This window comes from Schistocerca serialis, chromosome 2 (assembly GCF_023864345.2).
Source record: "Schistocerca serialis cubense isolate TAMUIC-IGC-003099 chromosome 2, iqSchSeri2.2, whole genome shotgun sequence".
Taxonomy (NCBI): domain Eukaryota; kingdom Metazoa; phylum Arthropoda; class Insecta; order Orthoptera; family Acrididae; genus Schistocerca; species Schistocerca serialis.
This window is the reverse complement of record NC_064639.1, coordinates 181,176,975-181,204,345: the sequence shown is the minus strand read 5'-3', so window position 1 is coordinate 181,204,345 and position 27,371 is coordinate 181,176,975. Positions and strand designations below refer to the sequence as shown.

Here is a 27,371-nt window from a genome sequence, read left to right as displayed (position 1 = left end):
AAAGAGTCTGCATCTGAACAAATGCATTTGCCATGAATGCCAAGGCTGTATGGGAGGGAATGTGTGACATGGAAAAGATGGCAACTGTCAGCATACAAGTACTGTTGTTGGTTAGTAGATACAATGTGAACAGAAGTGTGTAGCTGACTTTTGGTGAGGATGAGGTCGACATCAAGTGAAGGGGCATGGGATTCAGGTTAGGACCTCACCATGAGTCCATATGGCAAAGACGTTGTCATTGTACCTAAACCAAAACGGGCTGAAGGCTTATGGATCCCAGGAAAGCCCGCTCCAAGTGACCCATGAAAAGGTTGACATAGGAAGGAGCCATCCTGGTTCCTGTGGCTGTACCCCTGATCTGTTTTTATGTCTGCCCCTCAAAGGAATAGTAGTTGTTGGTAAGTGTCAAGTTGATTGAGGAGAGGAGGAAGGGTGTAATAGGTTTGGAATCGGGTGGGCCCTGACTGAGGAAATGTTCAAAGCAGACAAACCGTGTACATGGGAGATGGTGTAGAGGGAGGTGGTATCAATTGTGACAAGCAAGATGTGTGGTGGGAGTGGGACAGGCACAGATTTCAGACGATGTAGGAAATGGTTGGTATCTTCAAAATAGAAGGAAAATCTTTGTACTATGGATTGCAGATGTTAATCAGCCAAGGCAGATATATGTTCGGTGAATGCTTTGAAGCCAACAGCTATGGGACAGCCAATGTGAATGGGTTTGTAGGAAGAAGGTAAAAGATGGGGGTGCACGCTTTGGGTGGGGTGAGAAGTTCTATGGATAGAGGTTGGTAGTCCTTGTGAGGTGCCTAGGGTCTTAAGGAAGGACTGCAGGTCAGTTTGAAACACCAGGATCTTGATGGAAGATCCTGTATGTAGAGGTGTCAGACAGCTGGCGTACATCTTCACGTACATACTCTCCTCAGTCAAGTCGCACAGCTGGGCAAGTGCAAGAGATTGCTGTATTTGAATTTGTAAAAGAGGCTGGTGTGGGGTGTGATTACATACAGAAACAGGTACTTTCAGGATAAAGCCTTTGGGAGCAACTCCAAGGGACAAGCAGGTTTATAGAAACAGAAAGTGAGACCTTAGTGTTGATAGTTCGAAAGCATGTTTTCAAAAGAAATGGATGTAATATCTGATGGGATTCATCATATCAAGAGAGGAGGGTTTGGAGTGTTGGAGATAGTAATAGTGGCAAAAAAGAGAAGCAGAGGGTTGAAAAAGATAGAAGAATGTAAGAAAAGCAAGATTGCGCAAAGTCATACAAAAATAATGATAACAGACAAGGGTTAACAAGACATAATGAATGGGTGAGAATTTTTCACCAGAAAAGTGACCTATATCATACAAAAAATGATTGGAAAAGAAAAAAAAGGTTGCTTGGGAAAGTCATGAAAACAGACAAAATTTTAAAAACTGGACAAACAGAAAGAGGAAGTCACTGGAGAAAATGTAATCTGATGTGTTTGGCAAATAAAGTAATGTAGGAGGTGACAGTAAAAGGCAGTCACAGCAGTTTGGTGACAAACAAACATACAGTGACATGAAAGAGTTACATATAAGTAAGTTAAATGGTGAATAGGAAAGTGTAGCTGCCAAATTTGCAAACAAATTGGCAAATGATAATCAGGAGAAGGCTCCACAGTGTTCTGAACCATAAACAAATTGTTGTATGCAAATTTGTAAATAACAGTGGACCCATCTAAATGCTCGGAAATCAGTACTAGAAAAGATGTAGGAGCAAGATGTTGGTTAACATAGATGGTACAGGTAAGTAAATTAGTGGATTAGTACAAAAGGTAGAAAACATACAATAGTTTGAACAAGATAGATGACAACAAAGACTGGCAAGAGGGTCACATAAGAAGGAATGATGATCACATGGGCTAATCAAACAAAAATAATCAAGTTTTGAAAATATAAGTAACTGAATAGGTAAAAAATCTACTCAACAAGAGGCAGCAGGAGAACCCACATATACAAGGTATTATAGTTTGCTAGCTTTTGGAGCCAGTTGAAGGGGAAGGGGAAGGAAGAGGGGTGAAGGAAAAGGACTGGTTATGTTTCGGAAAGAGGGTGGAGTTCTGAAAAGTCACCCAGAACCCTTGGTCAAGGAAGACTTACTGAACAGGATGAGAAGGAAAGACTGATTATTGGGGACTACAGCGGGCGAGATTTGAAAATCTGAGAGCTTAAAGGTGGAAGATATGGTAACATGCAAGACAGAGATTACTGCTGAAACACCATACATGAGTTAATAAGAGCAACAGCCTAAGTGTGTTGCATGTGATAGACATGGGAGAGGGACAGTGAAATATAGACAGGTCAGATAATGAAAAATGTAGAAAACTCAAGGTGAGTGAAGGAAGGAATAGTTACTATGAAGACTTGCTGAGACCGAAAAAATTAACATAAATTAAGGCCAGACAGGTGGTGAGAACCAAGGATATGTTGTAGCACCGTTTCCCATCGACAGAGTTCTGAGAAACTGGTGTCTAGGGAAAGAATCCAATTATGTAAGCACTGTTTGGCATTTTACATGTGCGTGACTACCAGCAAGTTATCATTTAGGATGAACGGGCATAGCAGAGTGTGTATACTGGCAACACACAATATCCTGTTGCAGCTCATGCTCTACAACATGACAGTCGAGACCTCAGTACCTGTTTCAGCACTCAGATGCCAGACACCAGTTTCTCAGAACTCCGCAGGTGGGAACTGGTGCTACAGGATGTTCTTGGTTCTTGCCACCTATCTGACCTTAATTTATGTTAATTTCTTTGGTCAGCATTTCTTCATAGTAACTATTCCTTTCTTCTCTCCCTTAGTTTTCCGCATCTTGCATTTTCTGACCTGTCTGTTTTTTGCTGTCCACTTCCAACTTCTATCACATGCAATTCCCTTAGCATTTTGCTCATATTAACTCATGCAAGATGTTTTACCGGTAATCTCAATCATGTATATTACCTTTAAACACTCAGGTTTTCAAATCTCGCCCTCTGCAGTCCCCAACAATAAGTCTTTCCTTCTTATCCTGTCTAGTAAGTCTCCCCTCTGGGTGACTTTTGTGAACTCTAGCCTTTCTCCTAAACCACACCAGTACTTTTCCTTCAGTCATTCTGCCAGAAGAAAGAGTGGCTGGCTCACAGTACGGGTAGGCAGAAATAACCGTTTTTTGGTCACCAAGGCCACCAGACCTAACCTCTTTAGAATTTGCTTCTGGGAATAATCTACGTGAGAGGATTGTTGAAAGAGAAATCTACAAAGGAAAACTAAACACACGAGATGAACTGATTGTTCTGATCATGATTGGGCTGCCCCCATTAAAAAATGCCAAGATGATCTCAGAAGATCAACACACGTGTTGTCTAGATAATTTGAGAGTGCATTTAAGTCTTCAGTCAAATTTACAAAAATCAGCCTTGATCTCAATCATTTCCTTTTGTGTAACACCTTCTGTGAGTGTTTGGTGTACATTCTAACAGTCCTACCTGTGCAGCCAATAAAAATGGACGTATATTACATGGAATGTTTTATTCTAATTAGTCTGTACTACCATCTCCTAAAACATTTACCATTCCTCCTGAAACACCCTGCGTACATTGATTTCTAATGTAGTATTGGGAATCACAAGAGGATGTGGTATACTTGGAAAAGGCCAGCAGATACAAGAAGATTTCAATTATTTACATCATGGTCGGGCAGAGATTCCAAAATCAGATATTGGATTGTAAGACATACCTAGGAGCAGATATAGACTGAGATCAAAATTTAGCTGTGACAAAGAGTAGGCAAAAGTTCAAGAGATTAGTTAGGAAGATTCAATGTGCAAAGAAGTGGGATAAAGAAATACTAAGGAATGAAGAGATAGACTTGAAGCTTCAAGGCTGTAGATACTGTGATAAGGAATAGCTCAGTAAACAATTCAGTTGAAGAGGAATGGAGATCTCTAAAGAGGCCAATCACAGAATTTGGAAAGAAAAACAGAGGTACAAAGAAGGTAACTGTGAGTAAACTGTGGGTAACAGAAGAAACACTCCAGTTGAGCAGCGAAAGAAGAAGGTGCAAAACAAGCTAAGGGAAGTTCAGGAATACAAACATACAAGTGACTTAGGAATGAAATAAATAGGAAATGTAGGGAAGCTAAGGCAAAATGACTGCAAGAAAACTGCTAAGAAATCTAAAAACAAATGATTGTCAGGAGGACTGACTCAGAATATAGAAAAATCAAAACAACCTTTGGTGAAATTGAAAACAAGGATGATGACAGTGCAGTGGAATTCCACTGTTAATGTAGAGAATTGGATAGGCGAAAAGAGTACATTGAAGGCATCTGTGAAAGAGAAGACTTACATGATGTGATAGAAGAAAAAACAGCAGTCAATGTAGAAGAGATAGGGGATCCAGTATTAGAATCAGAATTAAAAAGAGATTTGAAAGACTGAATATCGAATAAGGCAGAAGGGATAGATGACATTCCATCAAAATTTCTAAACTTATTGGGGAAGTGGCAACAAAACGGCTATTTACATTGGTGGGTAGAATGCACGACTCTGATGTACCATTTGACTTTTGGAGAAACATCACCCACAAAATTCCGAAGATAGCAAGAGCCGACAAGTGTGAGAATCCTTGCATAATCAACTTAGCAGCTCATGGATCCAAGTTGCTGACGAGAATAATATACAGAGAAATGGAAAAGAAAATTGATGATGTGTTAGATGACTATCAGTTTGGCTTTAGGAAAGATAAAGGCACCAGAGAGGCAATCCTGACATTGCAGTTGGTAATGAAAGCAAGACTAAAGGGAAATCAAAAAATGTGAATAGGATTTGTCGACTTGGAAAAAGCATTCAACAATGCCAGATGGCACAAGATGTTCGAAATTCTTAGAAAAACAGGGGTAAACTTTATGAAACGGGTAATATACAGTATGTACAAGAGCCAAGAGGGAGCAATAAGAGTGGAAGACCAAGAACAAAGTGCTCGGATGAGAAAGGGTGTAAGACAGGGATGTAGTCTATCAGCTGTTAAATCTGTACATTGAAGAATCAATGATGGAAATAAAAGAAAGGTTCAAGATAAGAATTAAAATTTAAGGGTTAAAGGATAACAGTGATAAGATTCACTGATGACATTGCTATCCTCAGTGAAAGCGAAGAGGAATTACATGATCTGATGAATGGAATGAACAGTCTAATGAATGCAGAATACGGATTGAGAGTAAACCAAAGAAAGGCGAAAGTAATGAGAAGTAGCAGAAATGTGAACAGTGAGAAACTTAACATCAGGATTGGTGATCACTATGGTGATGAAGATAAGGAATTGTGCTAACTAGGCAGAAAAATAACCTATGATGGATGGAGCAAGGCGGACATAAAAAGCAAATTAGCACTAGCAAAAAGGGCATTCCTGTCCAAGAGAAGTCTTCTACTATCAAACACAGACCTTAACTTGAGGAAGAAATTTCTGAGAATATACTTTTGGAGCACAGCATTGTGTGGTAGTGAAACACGGACTGTGGAAAAACTGGAAAAGATGAGGATCAAAGCATTTGGTAATCTTAAGGAAGAATTCAAGTTTTGATACAACAGTGTGTCAGCATTAGAGAGTGAGTGTTATCTGTTGTCCTCTTGATAGTTAGTGAATATTGATTAAAAGGTTTACAAGTGCCCATTTTGCACTGATGTGCAGCTTGAAGTCATTGATCTGCAATGAGACAGGGCATATAAATACATTCTAGAGTTCTCCAAACATGTCCCTTAGTATCAGTTTCCTTGTTAACACAAGTCTCCACACAGCTCCCCTCTCTATTCCCCGAGATGATGGAAGGGGTTCAGTATTCACTACTCACAGGCCTGTGCTCATTGCCTGCTTGTGGAACACGTTTTCTCTGAAGTGCTGCTCTTGAACTTGGTATCTGTCTGATTCACCATGTTGCCAGTGTGGATGCTTTCTCCCAACACCAACAGTATCTCAGCTCTCTTTGTTGTTGTATATCTCCCTCATCACCAATTCCTCCCCTTGTTTACCCAGCTGGTTTCCACTGTTCCACATATATTTAAGTATTATGCTGTGTCTTCTCTTCTTATCTGCTCTTATCCATGTCCTTATTTTTTTCCTTCTCTCTCTCTCTCTCTCTCTCTCTCTCTCTCTCTCTCTCTCTCTCTCTCTCTCTCAACATTTTACTTAATTTTTCCTTCTTTTTCAGTGGCCATTTTTATCTCGTGTATCATTCTTCTTGCAGTACATTGTCCGGTTATTTGTAACCACCTACAGAATGATTGTCATAGTTATTAATTGTAGAATTTTCATGTAAAATAATGACCTTACAGTTTTGTAAGCTAACATTTGTTCTTTGATCAGGCTTGTCCAATTTTACACAAAAATCTATCCCAATCTCGTGACTTACCTGTTAACATTTCTTAATTTTGCCATTTTCATATTTTTTCCTCCTGGAATTTGTCCTGTGTTAAAATTATATATTTCTCTGATGTGGTGTTTAGTGAAACTTGGCCTGCTCTCTTAGAATGATATAAGTGATAAAATATTAACTCTCTCACTTCTAATACTGAATGTGTTTTGGAATGAGCATATGTCTTTGTATGCTTGTGTTCAGCATATATGTCTCTTGAAATCATTGGGTGAGACTTATCCAGCGTTTTAGAGTTATTCGGTTTGATTGAGTAAGCATCTGGCTTTAACAGTACAAACTTAATGAGTTTCAGAAGAATGTTTTATATTAATGAAGACTGTTTTTGTCTTTCTTTTTAGGAATTAGAAGGCATAAAAGTAAAAGGGAAAGGATGTCCAAGGCCTATAAAAACATGGGCACAGTGTGGTGTGAGTAAAAAGGAGTTGGAAATCTTAAAAAAGCAGAATTATGAGAAGCCTACACCAATTCAGGCTCAAGCAATTCCAGCAGTTATGTCAGGTAATATTATGTAGTAGAGTCTATTAGTTGATATTATCATGGCTGAGCACATTACTTTTATCTTTTTCCCATTAAAAAAAGTGTGTGTGTGTGTGTGTGTGTGTGTGTGTGTGTGTGTGTGTGTGTGTGTATTAATTATAGGCAGCAAAAACGAAGAACAATAATAACAGTAAACAATAACAATAATAATAGGAAACAACAGAGTAACTACTACTGTAGTAACTTAACCGGCAGTCTTTCTGCATTTAAAATGTGTATCAAATGCATTATCATTATGAAACATTGTGATGTAACATCTCTGCCACCATTGCAAGCTTTGCACTGAAAGTGTTAGTAGAACACCTGAAATAGAACAATGACAATCGGATAAGTTCTTTCAAAATCTCAGGTTTTTAAATTTCTGAACAGTATAATGTCACTTCCCAATAAGTTGTGATTAGTGCTTCAGGCTTTGCTTACTATGATTCAATTGAAATGTGGCTCCTTTCTGAAACCTGGTACATGATGGGAGACAGGTGGCTGAAGTCCTGGAATGGGAGAGTAGATGTCACCAATATTTTACCATAAAGCCTGTTTGCGATGAGACAGAGAAGGGCAAGTGAGAGGCAGAGCAGAGTGTATATTTTATGTTAACCTATGTCAAATCTGAAAATTGTCCACTCATATGAAATTAGGAAATAGGTTACATCCATCAGATTGATGGGTTAAACATGCTGTGCCCAACTTTGCCTCTGCTGTTCTCTCATTTCTATAATTCACAACACTAACATAATACTCTGTACATATACTCATTTAAGTCATTTAATTTGAGTAACACTAATTGTATCTTAGTCTCATAGTTCAGCAGAAGTTTCATATCTTTGTAATATAAGAGACAACAGAATTTGGCTGAAGTATTTGTAAGCTCTTGGCATCATCGGCATCTCTGCGGCTATTCTGCATATCACACTTAAGTGCCTTGCAGAGGTCTTATTGAAACACCTTCACAATAATTCTGTTATTCCACTCTCAGTGTGCGGAAAAAACGGCCACTTATATCCTTCCATGTGAGCTCCGATTTCCCTTATTTTATTATAATGATCGTCTCTCCCTCTGTAGGCCAGTGTCAACAAAATATTTTCACATCTGGAGGAGAAAGTTGGTGATTGAAATTTCATGAGAAGATGCCACTGCAGTGAGAAAAGCCTTTGTTTCAATGATGTCCACCCCAAATTCTATATCAGGTCATTGACACTCTCTCCCCTATTTCTCAATAATACAATACATGCTGCCCTTCTTTGATCTTCCTTGATGTACTTCGTTAATCCTATCTGGTGTAGGCCCCACACCATGCAGCAGTACTCTAAAAGAGGATGGGCAAGTTTAGTGTAGGCAGTCTCTTTAGTAGATCTGTTGCTTCTTCTAAGTGCTACTCCGGTAAAATGCAGTTTTTGGTTCTCCTTCCCCACATTTTCTGTGTGTTCTTTCCAATTTAAGTTGTGGCATGTTAGTGTGACTTTCCTTTGTGAATACATTTACTTGTCCCTTGCTTCCCAAAAAAATATCACCCTGAAATCTGCTGAATTTCAGAGTAATGTTTAAAATTTTCTAATTAATCAGTGTGTTACATGTTTAAAATAGTTAATGCCATCTGTTTTATGTTTATTTCACTAATTGATGTTGTTTACTTCTGAAATTGCATAGCAGGTGCAATGAAAATTTGCAGATAATATAGTTAGGGAAGAAAAGAAAACTTCTTTTTTTATTTGCTATAGTTTTATTGTACTTCATTGTTTTTCCGCAATCGGAGTACACTATGTGATCAAAAGTATCCAGACCTGGCTGAAAATGACTTACAAGTTTGTGGTGCCCTTCATCGGTAATGCTTGAATTCAGTATGATGTTGGCCCACCCTTAGCCTTGATGACAGCTTCCACTCTCGCATGCATATGTTCAATCAGGTGCTGGAAGGTTTCTTGGGGAATGGCAGCCCATTCTTTACGGAGTGCTGCATGAGGAGAGGTATTGATGTCGGTCAGTGAGACCTGGCACGGAGTCGGCATTCCTTAACATCTCAAAGGTGTTCTTTAGGATTCAGGTCAGGACTCTGTGCAGGCCAGTCCATTACAGGGATGTTATGGTCATGTAACCACTCTGCCACAGGCCATGCATTAGGAACAGGTGCTTGATTGTGTTGAAAGATGCAGTAACCATCCCTGAATTGCTCTTCAACAGTGGGAAGCAAGAAGGTGCGTAAAACATCAATGTAGGCCTGTGCTGTGATAGTGCAATGTAAAACAACGAGGGGTGCAAGCCCCCTCCGTGAAAAACACGACCATACCATAACACCACCGCCTCAGAATTTTACTGTTGGCACTACACACGCTGGCAGATGATGTTTACTGGTAATTCGCCATACCTACACCCTGCCACTGTTTAATCGTTCAGTGTTTAAGCTCCTTACACCAAGCGATTTGTCATTTGGTATGTGGCTTATGAGCAGCCACTTGACCATGAAATCCAATTTTTCTCACCTCTTGCCTAACGTCATATTATTTGCAGCGGATCCTGATGCAGTTTGGAATTCCTGTGTGATGGTCTGGTTAGATGTCTGCCTATTACACATTAAGACCCTCTTCAGCAGTCGGCAGTCTCTGTCAGTCAGCAGACGAGGTCAGCCTGTACACTTTTGTGCTGTACGTATCTCTTCACGTTTCCACATCACTATCACATCAGAAACAGTTGACCTAGGGATATTTAGGAGTGTGGTAATTTTGTTTACAGATGTATGACACAAGTGACACACAATCAACTGACCACGTTCCAAGTGGATGAGTTCCGCAGAGTGCCCCATTCTGCTCTCTCACTATGTCTAATGACTACTGAGGTCGCTGATGTGGAGTACCTGGCAGTAGGTGGCAGCACAATGCACCTAATATGAAAAACATATGTTTTTTGGGGTGTCCGGATACTTTTGATCACATAGTGTATGTGCTGGGTCACTAGTGGCATTGTTGTCAATGCGATGCTACACTTATCACTTTTTGCACCTCTTCTTAAAACTGCTTGACTATGTGCATTTTTTGCAGCTGACCCAACAAGCATTCACATATTGAGAGAGAAAATGTATTCTCTTTACAGCACAACATAAGAATACTCCTTATTACTCATATTTAATCTTACAGTTACTGTTCTGCAAAACAGCCATTAAGTTAAAGCAACTCTGGTATCCACCAAAAAAAAAACTAAGTTTCATGATGAAAAACTGCAATGGTTTGCTTTGAAACACATGAAGTGCATTTCACACGATTGGCACCTCTTACTGGTTTCTACAACAGTGATTTTGTTGTAAGTTATGAATATAGTGTTTCTGATTGTGTATTGCATGTGTCTGGCACAAGGTATTTGAGTAGTAGGGAAGCAGGTTGACTGTTCAGGAACATTTGGATGACATTATGCATATTCAGATCATGTGCTGATTAGCAGCTAACCACAGATCAGCTCAAAAGTAACTGAGAATTTAGTATCTTACATAACAATATTTTTTAGCTGTACGGAAGATTCAAGGTGTGAGGTCACATTCAGTGGGAAAACAGACAAGGTTGACTGAGCGATGTGATGCTGTGTTAAGCTGCTGGACTCATATTCGGGAGGACAACAATTCAAATACCTATCTTGCCATCCACATCAGGTTTTCCATGGTTTCCATTATCTTTCCCCAATCCAAGCTTAGTCTCTAAGAATATTGTCATTGGTGGGACATTAAACCTAATCTTCCAACCTTCCTTCTTTTCTTCCATCCTTACAAGCAAGATTAAACATGCACCCCAACCCAATGCCTGATTCTCTTGGCTTGTGTGACCTGAAGATGTTCAATCTCAGCACAGCACCTGCCATGCCAAAAGACTTTGCAGAAGGGTCTTTGTTGCACATATCTGATCAGACTGTATATCTTTGACTTCATGAAATTGCTCTGTTTGCTCATTTACTCATTAGATTAATTCTCCTGGCTGTGCAAGTTGATGGATGTGATTCCTTTCCTACCATGAGTGGGCCTAAGAATGTCGGAGTAACGTTCTGTAACAAATGAGTCAAGTTTTAGGTTGGAGAATGATTTGCTGCCATTTTTTTCCTGTGCTATGCCCGTGGAACATGCTGCAACCATGCAGATGTAGTGGGCAACATTGTGTTAGAAGCATGTCATCCATTGCATGTGTTCTTTAGTGGTATGTTTAAAGTTTTAGTCTAAAGGGATAAAGATTTCAATAATTCGTGTGCCTTTTCACAATCCATGTGGATCCAGAGTTCAATGTTCAACCACACATGGGTGGCGTATTGGGTGGGTACCAGCAACATGAGGGAAAATACCATGTGTCAACTTGCTCCTCTGGTTTGGGTCAATTTAATGTGCTTGGGGTACTCCAGGTCGGAGGACTGCAGCTGTATAACCATTGCCACAGACTATCCTTGACCTCTAGATGGAAGAATTATCACGAGCTATGGTGAAAAGTCTGATATGATGGGGGTAGCATTGTGCATCCTGAGATTATGAATTGTTTCACGAAGTTGCTTAATGCAAATGCTGAGATGAATCATTTGAAAAGGGCATGGCTGATTTTCTTTGCTATGATTCCTCACTCTGAGCTTGTTTTCCATTTTAACAACCTCATTGTTTATGGGGCATTAAACCCGTCCTAGCTTCCATTTTGTATTGCCATACACTATTAAGAATCTCTGTACCTGTGCCTTTTTCTTGTTATGCCACGTACCTGCATCACTGTGCCAAAAGTCACAATGTTCCATATGGGCATGTTATCATGATGTCTAGCTTTGCTTCATGTATTTTCAGCAGTTGCAGACATGAGGTTGTATTAGAATTACGTGACAGAATCTGTGTGATGGTCATTAGTATATTTTTTGATATGAGTTTGCTAGCTACCAAGTATTAGTAAATATTTCAAAATACAATTCCCTGACAGACAAAGTGAACACAGAAGACATAATCGGCTGTCATAGTAACTGTGTACACATTAAACACCATCGGCAGATATGTAAATGATGGTGTGCGTTAGTGTTGTTCAGGTTTGGTGTTGCTATCAGGCATGGCAGGGTATAAAAGGAGCAGGGACAATATTGGTTGTTGAACCATTACTTGTAAAGGACACAGAAATGCCACATACATACGAGACAGTTGTGGGTTCTCCATTTGGCAGGCTTGTTGATTAGTGGGATATCCATCTTTGTTGGGCATTTGGATGTGAAGTGGCATAATGTTGGACTGTGTGGGAATTTAAGAACCATTATACACATCATCAGGTTTCCATTCAACAGTGACTGACCACCACGAGGAAGGCTCACCATATTTTGCACCGTGTACTCCGTAATTCCCTTCACATCTGGATTTACCATCTGAAAACAAGTAATCAACTTGTTGCAACATTCCATGTGATCCCAAGGCACTACACCTGTTTAATTCTTAATGCAAATATTTGGTGCTTGGTAATGCTTTAATTTGTTCTAGGAATGTGATGAAAATCTCTGGAATAAACTTTTCGCAAGTCCCCTTGCATTTCAACTGGTTGTGATTTTTTGAATGGTCTTCTAACTCTGCATCTTATCTTGGAATTTATTTTCTTTGTTGTTTGAATTGCACATTTTGCTTAGTAGGCCCAGAACTTCCCATTTTCTCCATTTTTTTATATATGTTATTGGTTTAGTACACTCTTCATCCCACCATTTTTCTTTTTATATCTGGCTAACCCAAGTGTTTTCTTAACTGCAGTTTCGATTCACATAGAAAGCTCTTTTTCAGAAACACTTTCCTTGCCATTTCCAGTCTCCATTTCATATCCCCTCTACTTTAACCATCATCAGTTTTTTTGTTACTCAGATGGTAGAACTATGCTATGTTTAGTGTTTCATTTTGTTAGATAATCACCTCAACATGCCAGATTTAATTTGATTGCACATCATTACCCTTGTTTTATTTTAGTTTGTGTTTATCTTCTAACCTCCGTTCAGAACACAACCCATTTGATTTAACCATTCTTCTAATACATCAGCCATCTGTGACAGAATCATTATGTCGTCAACAAATCTTTTTACTTCTTATTCCAGAACTTTTAATTCCTTTATCACATTTATTATTGGTTTACTTCACAGCTTGCAAAACATGCAGATAAAATAACATCAGGGATATTCGACAAACCTGTCTCCTTGCCTTCTCAATTACTGCTTTCCCTTCATGTCTTCAAATTTTTATAAGTGCTGTCTGGTTTCTGCACAAGTTGTAAATAACTTTTCACTCTCTTTGTATTATATTATTTCTGCTACTTTCATAATGTCAGAGACTATATTCCAGTCAACATTGTCAGAACCTTTCTCTAAATCTACAAATGTTATGAACATAGAGTTGCCTTTTTCAATCTATATTCTTAAGATACAGCATAGAATCAGTGTTGCTTCTTCTTCTTCTTCTTCTTCTTCTTCTTCTTCTTCTTCTTCTTTTTTGAACCATTATTTACTAAACCATTAGTTATGTACTATTCACAACTGTCAGCACCTTTAATATTCACACCTGCCAGTAGATTCCTTCTCTGGAACAGGAATTATTAGATTCTTCTTGAGGTAGCCTGCCAGTCTCTTCTGTCTCTCTTGTGTGATGGCATAGTTCTCTTGATATGTTCTTCCAGGGATCTTACTAATTCTGGTCAGTAAAATACTTCATGCAGTAACATACCTCCTATCTCAGCTACATCTACGTCATCTTCCATAGCTTTTCTGTATATTCCTCCACCTGTCAGCCTTCCCTTGTTTGCCTAGTGCTGGTTTCCCATCTGAGCTCTTGACATTCATACAGTTGCTTCTCTTTTGGCCAATAGTATGGGGCAACTGTTTCCCACATCCATACATGCTTCTACAGATTTGCATTTTTACCAAACTATTCCTGCTTTGCCATTTTGCACTTCCTATCAATCTCATTTTTAGACATTTGTATTCAGGTCCCATCTCTTTTATTTTCAAGTTTTCTGTGATTTTTTTCAGTTGTAATTTGCAGTAAATAACCAACAAATTATGATCAGAGTTCATGTATGCCAGTCCTAAAACCAAGTGTTGGTAGTTATTAAATTGCGCGCTTTCAAAATTCAGCCATGAGGTTTCCCCTTTCATTCCTTTCCCCCAGTACATGTTCTACTACTATTTTTTGTTCTCTTGTGTTTCTTATTATCAAAATCCAGTCACCATTCACACTTAAATATTCATCTTCCTTAACAAACTAAATAATTTCTTTTAACTTATCACACACTCTTTCGATCTCTCCATCACTTGCGGAGCTGATAGGACATAAACTTGCATTACTGTGATGGGTCTTAGCTTTGTGTCTGTCTTTTTTTTATGATAATCTGTTCACTATACTGTTCATAGTAATACGTGTCCATTTATTATTAGATCTACTTGTGAATTATCACTATTTGATTTACTGTTAGTAATTCTATATCCACTTGACCAAAAGTCGTGTTCTTCCTGCCTGTGTACTTCACTAACTCCATCTGTATCTAATGTCAACCTATCCATTACTCTTTTCAAAATCTCAAACCCGCCTACTCAATTAAGGGATCTAATATCCTGTGTTCCAGCCCATACAGTAGCAGACTGTTACCACCACCACCACCACCACCACCACCACCACAACAACAACAGTGACCTGAGATCTGAATGGGGAAGCTGTTTTACCTCTGGAATTTTTACCCAGCATGATGCCGTCAGCATTAAACAAATACAGTTAAGCTCCATGTCCTTGGGAAATATAAGGGTTGTAGTTTTTCCCATTGCTTTCAGCTGTTCTCATTATCAACATCGCAAGGCTATGCCAGATCAGAAAACATCCCAAACAGGTTTCCCTGAAAGTATTAAAAAGGCTGCTGCCCCCTTCTCAGAAAACGTGTTTGTCTAGCCTCTCCACAGATTTCCTTCTGATATGTTTGCAGCTGTGGTGTGGTTGTGTTTATCATTAAGACATGCAAGCCACACCACCATGACAAGGTCAGTGGTCTGTGGGACAGCAAGAAAATCATTGAAATAACTTATTTTATATGCATCTTGATTAATTTACCTCAGTACATATGTATTGCACAATTATAATTATCATCATTTGGGTAAAAATAATGTCTTGAAGATGGCATGTGAAAGATGAAAGTGAAAAGCAAAATGAATCTGTTAGTGAAACTTCATAGGCAACCTAGTTTCTAAAAATATATAAATATTTTAATGATTTTATTAACTGGAATACTTCCACAGCGTGGTAAAATAAATGCACCAAAATAAATGTAAATTTTGTTTCATAGGTCGTGATCTCATAGGAATCGCAAAAACTGGCAGTGGAAAAACTCTGGCATTTGTTCTGCCTATGCTTCGGCACATCATGGATCAGCCACCACTTGAAGACACTGATGGACCAATAGGTTTGTGGGTTTACTTTGAGCACTAAATTGAAAAGCAGTGGCATTTATGTGGCTACAGTTAACAACATATTTACAGTACATGCAGAATTTGAAAGACTATTTCTTATTCAGGTGATATACTCTACTCTATTGCCAGTATCTCCTTTCAAATTCACAAACTTAGGAAAATATTAATATTTTTGCAGGTGGTTCTCTGCGAAACAGTCTCCTGAGTAAAGTCTTTGGGAACTGACCATCAGCAGCAGCCATCCACATTTTGGTAATTGCTGCATTTGGTGAAATAATCATATATACACCATCTGTAACCCTGCAGCAAGAAAAATTATTCCTCACGGAGGTCGCATCAAATGCCACTGTTTATCCTTAAGCTATTTCGAAATGGTATGCATAATGAATAAAATGTTAACAGTCCATAGCAATTTATATCAAAATAGTGTTGGCTAGAATGAAAGTAAGGATAACTGCTCTTGTTTTATGTCTGTCAGTAGTGGCAATTGGTATAGCGATATTTTCACAGTAGCATATGTATCCAGAGCTTTCCCACAATGATCAAGTGAGATCGTACATCTAAGATAACTTTGCGGATTTTAACTGTAGCTCATTTGTTATCTAGTTTGTGTATCTGTCTTAACACTGTGATACCCATACCAGCCGTTATCTATTTTCTTAATGTTATTGTATATATTTTCATCTGATCTTATAGTTACTATGTTTTGCTGTATTTTTAATCCTGACTACTTCACCATAGTAATGACTACTTTCATGTTTTTGTGGAAGCTGTAGTCACTTTCATGTCCATTTGAGACAGTGAGAAAGAAATATACTTTCAGATGACAAATTCTGTCACCTAAAAACCCGATCATGAAACTGCAATTTGAAGTGAGGAGAATCTGAAATAAAAGCCAAATTACATGACTGTTAATGATCTGCTATTGACCATCATATTTGTTTTCTCCCCTTTTTGTGCAAATGTAACTGACCATACTGAAACTGGAAATGTAGTCATGTACTTATCTTAGATTCACAGCCTTCTTTTGCAGATTTCATGGTTTGTATTTGTGCCTGAAGAATTTTTTGTGGAAAGTAATCTGTTTGTCCACAGTGAGATATTCGGAAACAACAACATTATTGAAAATAAATAGCTTATTGAATTTACCACTGATTTTTCAAAACACAAATATTGATACAACTTTGTTAATTAAAAAATAAAGAAATAAAGAAATGGGTGAACAGTCTAATAAGCAGAACTCGGTTCAAAGGGAAACATACATCTAATCAATTATTTTCAAGCATTTAGTGAATTAAGCAGACTAACTTAGAGGCAAGGATATTTAATACATTCTGTTTACTGCCTGCCGTACCGTCTATAATGTAAATGATAATGCTTAATTGATGTTGTTCAGTTTTAGTAATTTTACGCGTATTGCACTTGTGCCCATATAATTGCCACCAATATATGTGTACAGTGGAATTAAAGGGACTGTGGTCAGCACTCTGTAAACTGTAGGTATAGGAGCAACTAGAAAATCTCTCAGGAGAAAACACAGAGATTGATTGTAGGCATACTGATTGTGTGTTTCTATGGTCTAATTCAATCTGATCTGACATTATCAATGTAGAAACCTGTGTTTTCCAGTTTAACAATGCACAAATGTACATTTATTCAGACACCCAATGTTATATGCTCATAACACATCTCAAAACTGGGGTAGAAAAATAAGACAGTTGTGGTGTGCATTTTGGGAAGCAAATATGAATGTGTACAAAGAGAAATGGCAGACCACTGTGAAACTACTCACCATACAAAAACTGTGCATCAAACAAGGAATCTTGTCTTCTGTGGGCAGAAGCAAAGTTGTGAGTACAGCTCATGGCTCTTGCCCACTTATCTCAGGTGGTAAGAGGTTTGCCTACTAAAGACAAGATTCAGGCACGAGTCTCAATGTGACACTCAGTTTTAATCCTTCAAGAAGTTTCAAACCAGTGCACACTCCACTGTAGAATTAAAAAGTCATTTGTTGAGCAAGTGAATGAAAAAGTGACGCAAAAATATTGCATCACAATTAATCAACTTGCTGAAACTTCATGGCAGATTAAAACTGTGTGCCGTACAGAGACTCGAACTCGGGACCTTTGCCTTTCGCGGGCAAGTGCTCTACCAACTGAGCTACCCAAGCACGACTCACGCCCTGTCCTCACTGCTTTAATTCCACCAGTACCTCGTCCCCTACCTTCCAAACTTCACAGAAGCTCTCCTGCGAACCTTGCAGAACTAGCACTCCTGGAAGAAAGGATATTGTGGAGACATGGCTTAGCCACAGCCTGGGAGATGTTTCTAGAATGAAATTTTCAGTCTACAGCAGAGTGTGCGCTGATATGAAGCTTCTTGGCAGATTAAAACTGTGTGCCGGATCGGGACACGAACTCGGGACCTTTACCTTCACGGGCAAGTGCTCTACCAACTGAGCTACTCAAGCACGACTCATGCCCTATCCTCACAGCAGTTGGTAGAGCACTTGCCCACGAAAGGCAAAGGTCCCGAGTTCGAGATTTGGTCCAGCACACAGTTTTAATCTGCCAGGAAGTTTCATATCAGCGCACACTCCGCTGTAGAGTGAAAATTTCACTCTAGAAACATGCCCCAGGCTGTGGCTAAGCCATGTCTCCGCAATATCCTTTCTTCCAGGAGTGCTAGTTCTGCAAGGTTTGCAGGAGAGATTCTGTGAAGTTTGGAAGATAGGAGACAAGGTACTGGTGGAATTAAAGCTGTGAGGATGGGGTGTGAGTCATGCTTGGGTAGCTCAGTTGGTAGAGCACTTGCCTGTGAAAGGCAAAGGTCCCAAGTTCGAGTCTTGGTTCGGCACACAGTTTTAATCTGCCAGGAAGTTTCATATCAGTGTACACTCCACTGTAGAGTGAAAATTTCATTCTAGTCAACTTGCTGTGCAATTTCCACCAATGTCCAGTGTTCTGCATTTGATTATAGCTGAGAAACTGAGTTACTGTAACCTGTGTACAAGATGTAATCAATTATTTTGGCTGATGATCACTATAACACAACTAATGATGCTGTCATATGCATTTCTGATCCATAATGGTGCTGAAGATATGAATAAGATTTTTTTTTCATTGTGATGTGTTGAAACAAGAGTATTCTACATCAATTTGTACTCAAAACAGCACACCATGCAGTAGCATAATTCAAATTTGCCAGTGTTAATAGAGTTCAGACAAACACTATCTACACAGAACAATTATGGCAGTAGAATGATGGGCTCAAAAAGGTATACTGTTGGTAGGTTTCGTGGAGTTGAGTATATCAATTACTTTTTAGATGAACCATCAAAGAGTTTCCAGATTCATAAGTGCCATACAGGATAGGATAGCGGAGTGCCAGAATTGTCTTGATTTATGACAATGCATGTAAACGCACTGCTGTCTGTTCTGTACAGATCATAAAGAACTTGAGGTTTGAACTTTCTCCACACACTCCACAGTCCAAATCTTTCACCAGTCGCTTCTACCTACAACTCAAAAAATGATTTATTTCTCAACATACGGAATTAGTATACATGTTTGTCCATAACTACCTGAAATCTCAGTTGCTAGTAGTTAATGGGAGGGCGCATTTATTGAAATAATAAGCAACCAATTCCACAACCAACCAGGGGGCCCGCCACTCTTTGGCAAGTTCATGCTTGGCTACCGTGGGACCTCAGCCTCCGCAGCATCTTTTCCCTTCTGTACTGCATGTCTATCCTCTAACTGTTCTTTTTCTCCTCCCTTGGGGAACAGGTCTGGGACATTTTTGGGAATGTGTTCTGCATTTTCAGCAGCCTGACATCAGAGCAGTCCCTCCATAGTTTTTTCGTTCTTTTTCTTTCTTCGTTCCCCTTCTCCTATCGTTTCCCTACTTCAGTGTTTGAGGTTCCTCTTTTTCTTCTTCCTTCCTGTTCACTCCTGAAGGCTGGCCCATGTGTCTGAAGTGTAACATGTGACTGGGTAAAGCATAATTCCTTGCCCTGGGTCGACAGGTAGGGTTCGTTCACATGTACCCCCTGGTTCAGGCCAAGCACGGAGGGGGGAGGGGGATTCTTGAGCTTTTACCTTCCCAAATTGCCAATTGGGCCTTCTGTCAGGTGTTCGGGAGGTGTGACCTAAGGTCTGAACAATCACCTAAGGCAGATGAGCTGCCTTCTGAGGGTGATCCCCGTTGAAAGCAGCACACCATCAGAGACACAGTCATGGAGGATTTTCTGCAATAAGCCGAACATCATCCTCTCAGTCTAAGTCTATCAAATGTAAATGAAATGAGGCTAACAATTCACAGACCCTCCCAGCTGAACCTCTGTTCCTCGTCGTTTCGCGTACTGAAGACAGTCAGTCCTTTGCTACTGTTAATCTGTTCATTAGTCAGAAAGGATATGATGCAATTGCTGGTCCTGTGAAACCCTGTTCTCTTTTATGCAATGGCAGTTTGCCTTTGGAGACTACATATGATTCTCGAGCACAACTGCTTGCAGCGTCACTCCTCCATGGCTATCCTGTTCGTGTTGAGGCCCATCGAATGCTGAGTTCTTCCCATGATGTTATTTCCACTAGGCTGCTCAATGGTCTGAGCCGTGAGAAAATCCAGACTTGCCTCTCTGATCAGGGTGTCATTGCAGTCCATCAGTTGATGAAAAAGGTAGATGTGTCCTTAGTGCCCACGTGCACTCTCTTTCTCACATTTGACAAAGTAGTGCTTCCATCAAGGATCAAAGCAGGCTATGAAGTTATCACGGTCCAACTGTACATTCTGAACCCGATGTGCTGCTACCAGTGTCATGGTTACAACCACACTCGAATGTCTTGTTGAAATGCGGCAGAATGTGTAACCTGTGGTAGGGATGCTCACGGGGGCGATTGTCCACCTCCTTCTCCCCACTGTAACAATTGCAATGGCGACCATGCAGCCTCCTCCCGAGATTGTTCCTTTGTATCTCAATGATCGGGCTGTCCATGAGATCTGGGTGAAGGGAAAAGTACCTTATTCTGTCTCTCGCAAGTTTTTGGCTAGTTGAAAACCCTGCGTTTTACCATCTGGCACTTATAGTACCATTCTTGCTACATCTCGCTCCACGAAGGACATGGCCACACATACATGCGACCTCAATTCAAATCACTGAGTGTCACGGTAGCATCCCCGTCTCCTTCTCCTTGAGCTGTGCAACAAGCCACCAAATTTTCGCTTCACAATGCAAAGTCACCTGTTACACAACAGACAGGCCGGAAAGGACAGAAAGAAATTTCCTATGAAGACATTTTACATCTCTACAGCCAACAAACATCTAAATTGGCATCTGCCAACCACAAAAGCTCCCAAGAAATTAAACAAGGGCAAACGGTCTTGTCCTTTGCCAACTCAGAGATGTCGCTGCATGATACTCACAACCGGCCAACCTCCACGTTGTCAGTGCACACTCCGAACCGCTTTTCTGCGCTGTACTGTGCAGACTGTTGGAGGGAGAATGCTGATGCCTTTGTAGATCTCGTGAAGCAGGATCCTCCAGCGTCTGCGCCCTGTAGCAGTGAGTCTTTGAAGACTGGGACTTGGCAGCTGCTGATATGACACCCCTTCATTTTTTCCCTCCTCCCCTTTCCTGGTTATGACTCTCCTCCAATGAAATGTTTGCAACCTTATGTCCAACAAGGAGGAATTACGGTTGCTCTTGAAACCTCAGTGTCTGCTTGTTCTTTGCCTCCAGGAAACAAAATTGCATCCTTATTACCGCTTTGACATCTCGCATTTCTTTCTGGTCTACTTTGATCATCCCCCAGAGGGCAGCATTCCATTTTGCATGGCAGTCATGCTGTTCGTATAGGATGATGTTCATAGTCACACAATTTCTCTGAACACCCAGCTGCAAGCTGTTGCAGTCCGCATTTTCCTTCCTCACTTAATCTTTTCCCTTTGTACCCTTTACATCCCTCCATCATTTGGTGTCACCAAGGCAGACTTCCTCCAGCTTGTTGGGCAACTCTCTCACTCCTTCTTGCGGCTCAGTGACTTAATGCGCATCATTCCCTTTGGGGTTCTCCCAGAACCTGTCAGAGAGGTGCCCTCTTGGCTGACCTTCTCAAGCAGCTCAACGTCATCTGCCTTAACACTGGACCACCCACATTCCTTTCAGACTCCATGCACACCTATTCCTATTTGGATCTCTCATTCTGCACTGTCCAGCTTGCCCGTCGTCTGGAGTGGTCCATTTTCTCTGATGGATACTCAAGCGACCATTTCCCATGTGCTATCCTTTTGCTGTCTTTTGTCCCACCTGTGTGCAAACTGAAATGGTAAATTTCTAAGGTCTACTGGAGGCTTTACTCATCCGTGGTGACCTTCAGTGAACAATTTTTTCCAAGTTGTGATGACCAGGTAGAATACCTTACCAACATTATCCTTACTGCCACAGAATGTTCCATTCCTTGCACTTCATCTTTACTGTGCAGCGTTCTGGTACCCACTGTACCCAGTCCCTCAGTGTCCTTACTTTCCTCAGTGGTACATCCTGGGGAGTGGATTATACCACCCTCCTCCACTTGTACCAATCCCTTGTCTGTTCGAAATTAGGCTATGGGTGTTTCATTTGTGCATCTGCATGTCTGCCCCTCATACGCCTTCTCAATTCAATCCACCATTGTGGTATCCATCTGGCCACTAGCGCATTTTACGCTAACTTGGTTGAGAGTTTCGCTTGCAGAAGCTGCTGAATTACTGCAGTCATACTGACGTGTGATGTTCTCCTCAGCAGATACGCATGTCTTTTGTTTGCTGTGCCTGGCCACCCATCCTATGCCTGCTTCTTTGGCGACTCCTTTGACCACCAGTATAAGACACATCCCTCTTCTCTGTTACCTCCTGGCTGGCTATTGCTGCGGCAGCTTAACTTCCTGCTACCTGCCACTTTCATGACGCATGTGAACCGTTCACCACCTTGGCTTCCTGTGGTGGTCAATGTTCACCTTGGACTTCATTTGCTTCCTAAGTACACTAATTCAGAGTCGTTCTGTCGCTGTAAGTTACTCAACCTTCGCAATAATACCTTTGTGTATACTGATGGCTCTCGAACTAACCATGGTGTCGGGTGTGCCTCTGTCATTGGCAATGACAGTTTTCGTATTGGCTTCCGGAACACTGCTCAGTATTTACAGCAGAGCTCTTCACCCTGTATCAGGCCACGCATTATGTACGGCAACACAGGCTTTTCAATTGTCATATGCTCTGACACTCTCAGTGCCCTTCAGAGCCTCTGTGTGCTGTTTGCTGCCTGGGTTCAGGAAAGCTTTCACTTGCTCCCTCTTGATGGAGCCACTGTGGTGTTTATGTGGGTCCCTGGTCACGTCAATGTGATGGGAAATGAAGCTCTGACACTGCTGCCAAGGCTGCAGTCCTCGTACCTCTGCCAGCTAGTTCTTCCATTCCCTCTGATGATCTCTGTGTTGCCATCTGTCAGCAGGTTATGTCACTTTGGCGTCACCACTGGTCTTCCTTTCATAGGAACAAGCTCCGCGGAATTAAACCACTCCCTAAGCCTTATCCAGTCACCTCTCGCCCCTCTTGCTGCAAAGAGATCAATTTATCGAAGTTGCGTATTGTGCACTGTCTTTTTAGCCATCACCGAGTGTGGAGTGGTGATCCCCCACCACTTTGTGCCCGTTGTCACCAACCTTTGATGCTGTGCCATTCCCTGATGGAATGCCATTTTTTTAACCACTTATGTTCTAATTTATGTTTGTTGTCTGAGTTATTGGACATTTTAATGAACGATGTGCAGGCTGTCAACCGCACTCTACTTTTATCCGTTGTGGCAATGTACAGAAGGAAATTTAATCTTTAGTTCAGGATTTTTTAATCTTTAGTTCAGGATTTCTGTCTCTATGGCATATTTTATGGCCCTTTCTCAAAGAGAAAGTACCTGTCTGTAGCTGTCTTTCCTTCTGTCGATTAGGCTTAAAGTGTAATTGCTTTTAACTCTTTTTTCGTCTCCATGTTGTACAGTTGTGACATGGGCACATATTACCTTAGTTGCTTTTGTGCCCTAAAACAAAACAAGCAAGCAGACCAGTTGCACAAACAAAATGTTTTTTCCTTAACTGGTTTCAGGCACTTATTGCTCTTCCTGAGAAGGCTATAACATAGCAATATTTGCAAGTGTCAGAAATATGCATGCAGCGTATTACTTGTTGTTTGTCTTCCTTATATTATTTCTGTAAAGGTACTATGAACCACATGAACACAGCAATATGCCACATGCAACTTATTTTTGAAACAATGCTGCATGCCACTTCTTTTGGACACTTACAAATAATGTGATAGTTATAACCTTCTGAAGATGGGTATTAAGTGCCTGAAACCTGTTCAGGAAATAAAATTTCTTTTGTGCAATTGGTTACTGATTATTTCAATAAATGCAACTACAGTTGCTGAAGATGGGTGAAATATTAATGGAGAGGATTAAGAAGAGAAAAACCCATCCCATGGGACAGAAAGTGCTTTCATTGTTGACTATGTAGGATATGAAGCAGGTAATGAGTGGCTCTGCTCTCATAATATTTTTTTTTTTACTTTTCTTTCAACATGCAGTAACAGTTTTCTGACTTTTTAGTAGTAAAACTCACAGTAGCCAGTGGTGGGACACAGTATCCATAGTGAGTTCCACCCAAATAATAGATTGTTATTACAAATAGTTGGAACAGGTCCACTAATCTACCTAGCTACAAGTTGTTGCAAGTGCTTAATATGTTCCCCCTTGCTGACTCGAGATGTATAGTGTCTGTAACTTGTTTAATTCCACATTCAGATTATCAGCTTGTGTAAGGACATTGTCAGTGGGAATTCATAATTCTGGGACGTCTTTTGGTCAAGGTGCACCAAACACTAAATCTTTCACATATAGCTAAAAAAAAAAAAAATTGCATGGGGACAAGTAGGGTAGGCTTAAAACAAGCACAGGAATTTATGATCACTGTCTCCACTATGAGTAGTACATCCTCTTCCCAATTTGATGTTTGACAATTTATAAACATTAGTATATAGTTGTGGTGAATCATCATCCTGATAGATGAAGTCCATGCTGTCAATTTCTAACTGCCTCTTGAGACTATTGTCGTAGAAACCTGTGCAGTAATAATATGTTCAGAGCAGGTACATATCAGGCAATGGTTATCAGGGAATGGTTTGTTCCTTGAAGAATAAGGAAAGGGGGGGGGAGGGGGGGGGGGGGGGAGAACACACTAACAGTTGGTGACTTATGAAGTGAAATGTGGTCAAGGAAAGTGTGAATGTGGAAATTATGATCTATCATTCTCTTGGCCTTGATGATGACATGTACTAACAAAATTTCTTGCAGTCACCTATTTTGATGTTTTGCTGATTTAGACCTGCAAGGCAGGGCCAAATAACCATTTTCTAGTGATAGTGAACTCCTGTATTAACTCTTCTGAACACAATAACTTGTTATTTCCAGTCACAATAATGTTCAGTCTTCAAAATATGTTATTGTGTCCGACTGACCCTTATGAATCTTAGTTGAGACAAGATTCAGCTGACAGTTCATTAGACTTTTGCTCGTCACACCCTTGACATTGTACCTTCCCACCTTATCAGTGTGATGCGCACTTCTTTCAACATACTTGCAGATATTGCAAACCGTTCCTCCCACAGTCCGACCTCCAAATCTTAACTACTAATAAAAGAAGCCTTCTTCAAATCTCACGGGCATCTTTCATCATTAAGTAGACTTGGGAGATGTAATACATCCATGTATCAAGATTGACTTGTCACACCTCATTTATCAAAAAAAGTGCAGAGATTTTCTGTGTGGTTTGTATGTACGTTGTATCTTTTCTTTGGCCCATTTAGGAAGGGGGGGGGGGGGGGGGGGGGAAGGCAGAAAATTGTCCACATGTTCTCAACTCAACCTTTTCTTCAGTCATTTTCAGCTACCTCTTACAGAGAAATCTGCAGCTCTGAAGTTTTATTAGAATTAAATGTGAGTGAAATAGACACACAGTATAAGAGTTCTCAGTATCTATTACCATCTTTAATAAATGTGAACTGCAGTGCTTTGGTGGAAGAAAGTGGAAGTAGGTGTGATGTTGGATGTCATGGAAAATGCACAACACTTCAACAAGGCAGTCAATCATCCATCTTCTGAAGATAATGAGCAGCTTCTTCATTGGAATATTGTGCAGTTTTCATGAAAACAGTCAGCATTATGCCAAAGAACTATTCAAGCAGCTATTGTATCTGAAAAACTTCAAAAAATATGAAGTGAAAGCTGCTGTGACAAAACAAAACTTATTAGTATAATAGTATAATGGCAAAATTCTAAAATATTATTTTAAAGAAGTATAGCAATAGTACATTTTTGAAACCATTGCAATAATGTCTGATAACATTCTGTCACCACCACCATCAAAATTGTCAACCATTTGATATGCACAGCTGGATAAAGGCACCCTCTAAACATTTCCATACATTATGGACTTCAGCTAGGCATTTCCATGTTACTACTGAAAGTCTGCTAACATCATATACCCACATTCCATTATGTCATTATCTTTGTCTGTTTTATCTCTTTTAACCCAACAAAGAACTTCCTCATTTTTACTACCACCCATTTGTGTTACTACATGTCCTACCTAACTTTTGACAAATTCCAGATGTGAAGAGAGTGTCAACCATTATTTAGGGGGAGAAGCCTAAAGATGGATTGTATTGGGGACCTCGAGCAATTGTGTCTATCAAGTATGCATCATTAACCTTTTGTGGTGTGGAGAGATCTTCCTCAGCCTACAAAAATGTACTGACAGACAACAGAAAAAGTTTAATTTTGTAAACCGTTGAAAAGTGGTTAACTGGGTACTGCAATACCAAAGTGTAATGTAAAATTACTTGTTAGATGTAGTGTTAGGCCACGGACTGCGGCCATACATAGGCACATATCTCATGCTTTTTTAATATTTTTTTAAATGTGAGTGACTATGAAAAGAATTTTTCAGTAAAAGACTAAAAGTTGCTATAACATTTATTTATATATTGACAACCAGTTTTAACCAAGCTACCATTTACTAGTTATGTGACTTGTAGATGGTTGCTTGATTGAAACCAGATGTTGATAAATAAATACACATTACAGCAGCTGTTGGTGGTTTCGTGATGCTGTTCTGTAAGTTAGTGTGAAACATTAGTGCAAACATATACCAGCAAACAAAGAAAACATTAATTATGTAACTATTTTTTAAGCAAAATGTTGACAGATTGATGGAGGACGATCATTGTATCGCTCGGAGAGAAATTGCAAGCACAATCGGCTTTTCACAAGAGTGTGTGAATCACATTATTGCTTTGCTTGGCTATCAGAAGATCTGTGCATGGTGGGTACCCCAGATGCTGAGGGACTGATGACCATAGATGTTAAGTCCCACAGTGCTCAGAGCCATTGAGCCAGATGCTGACTCGTGAAATGAAAGGGCACAGACTTGAAATTTGCTAGGAACTCCTCTTGCATTATGAGAATGAAAGTCATGCCTTTCTCCATTCAATTGTGACAGGAGAAAAAATGTGGGTACACCGTTACAACTCAGAGACGAAATTTCAGTCTATGGAATATCGACACACAGACTCGTTCCAGAAAAAGAAATTCAAGACGCAGCCGTCAGCTGGAAAAATCACGGCCATAGTGTTCTGGGACGCAGATGGTGTTATCCATGTTGATTTCCTTGATCGTGGAACAACAATAAATTTAGAGTGCTGCGAAATCTGAAACAACAGCTAACAAGGGTCCGAAAGGAAAAGGGAAATGTTTTCCTGCTGCATGACAATGCCAAACCACGCACTTCACATGGCACCACAGCAGAATTACAGAGACTGAATCTCACCACAGTACAGCATCCTCCATACAGTCCAGATTTAGCACCATCTGACTTCCATCTGTTCCCAATAATGAAAG

The 27,371-nt window shown here is 40.1% G+C and overlaps 1 protein-coding gene across 1 annotated transcript in view; it reads left to right on the top strand.

Annotated features, from left to right (window-relative positions):
• LOC126456887 (probable ATP-dependent RNA helicase DDX46) overlaps window positions 1–27,371 on the top strand; it is a 169,110-nt gene that overhangs the window by 79,969 nt on the left and 61,770 nt on the right. Inside the window, exons 9-10 of the mRNA XM_050092717.1 lie at window positions 6,778–6,937; window positions 15,262–15,378. Of these exons, the coding sequence (XP_049948674.1) occupies window positions 6,778–6,937; window positions 15,262–15,378 (277 nt within the window). The remainder of the gene's footprint in view (window positions 1–6,777; window positions 6,938–15,261; window positions 15,379–27,371) is intronic.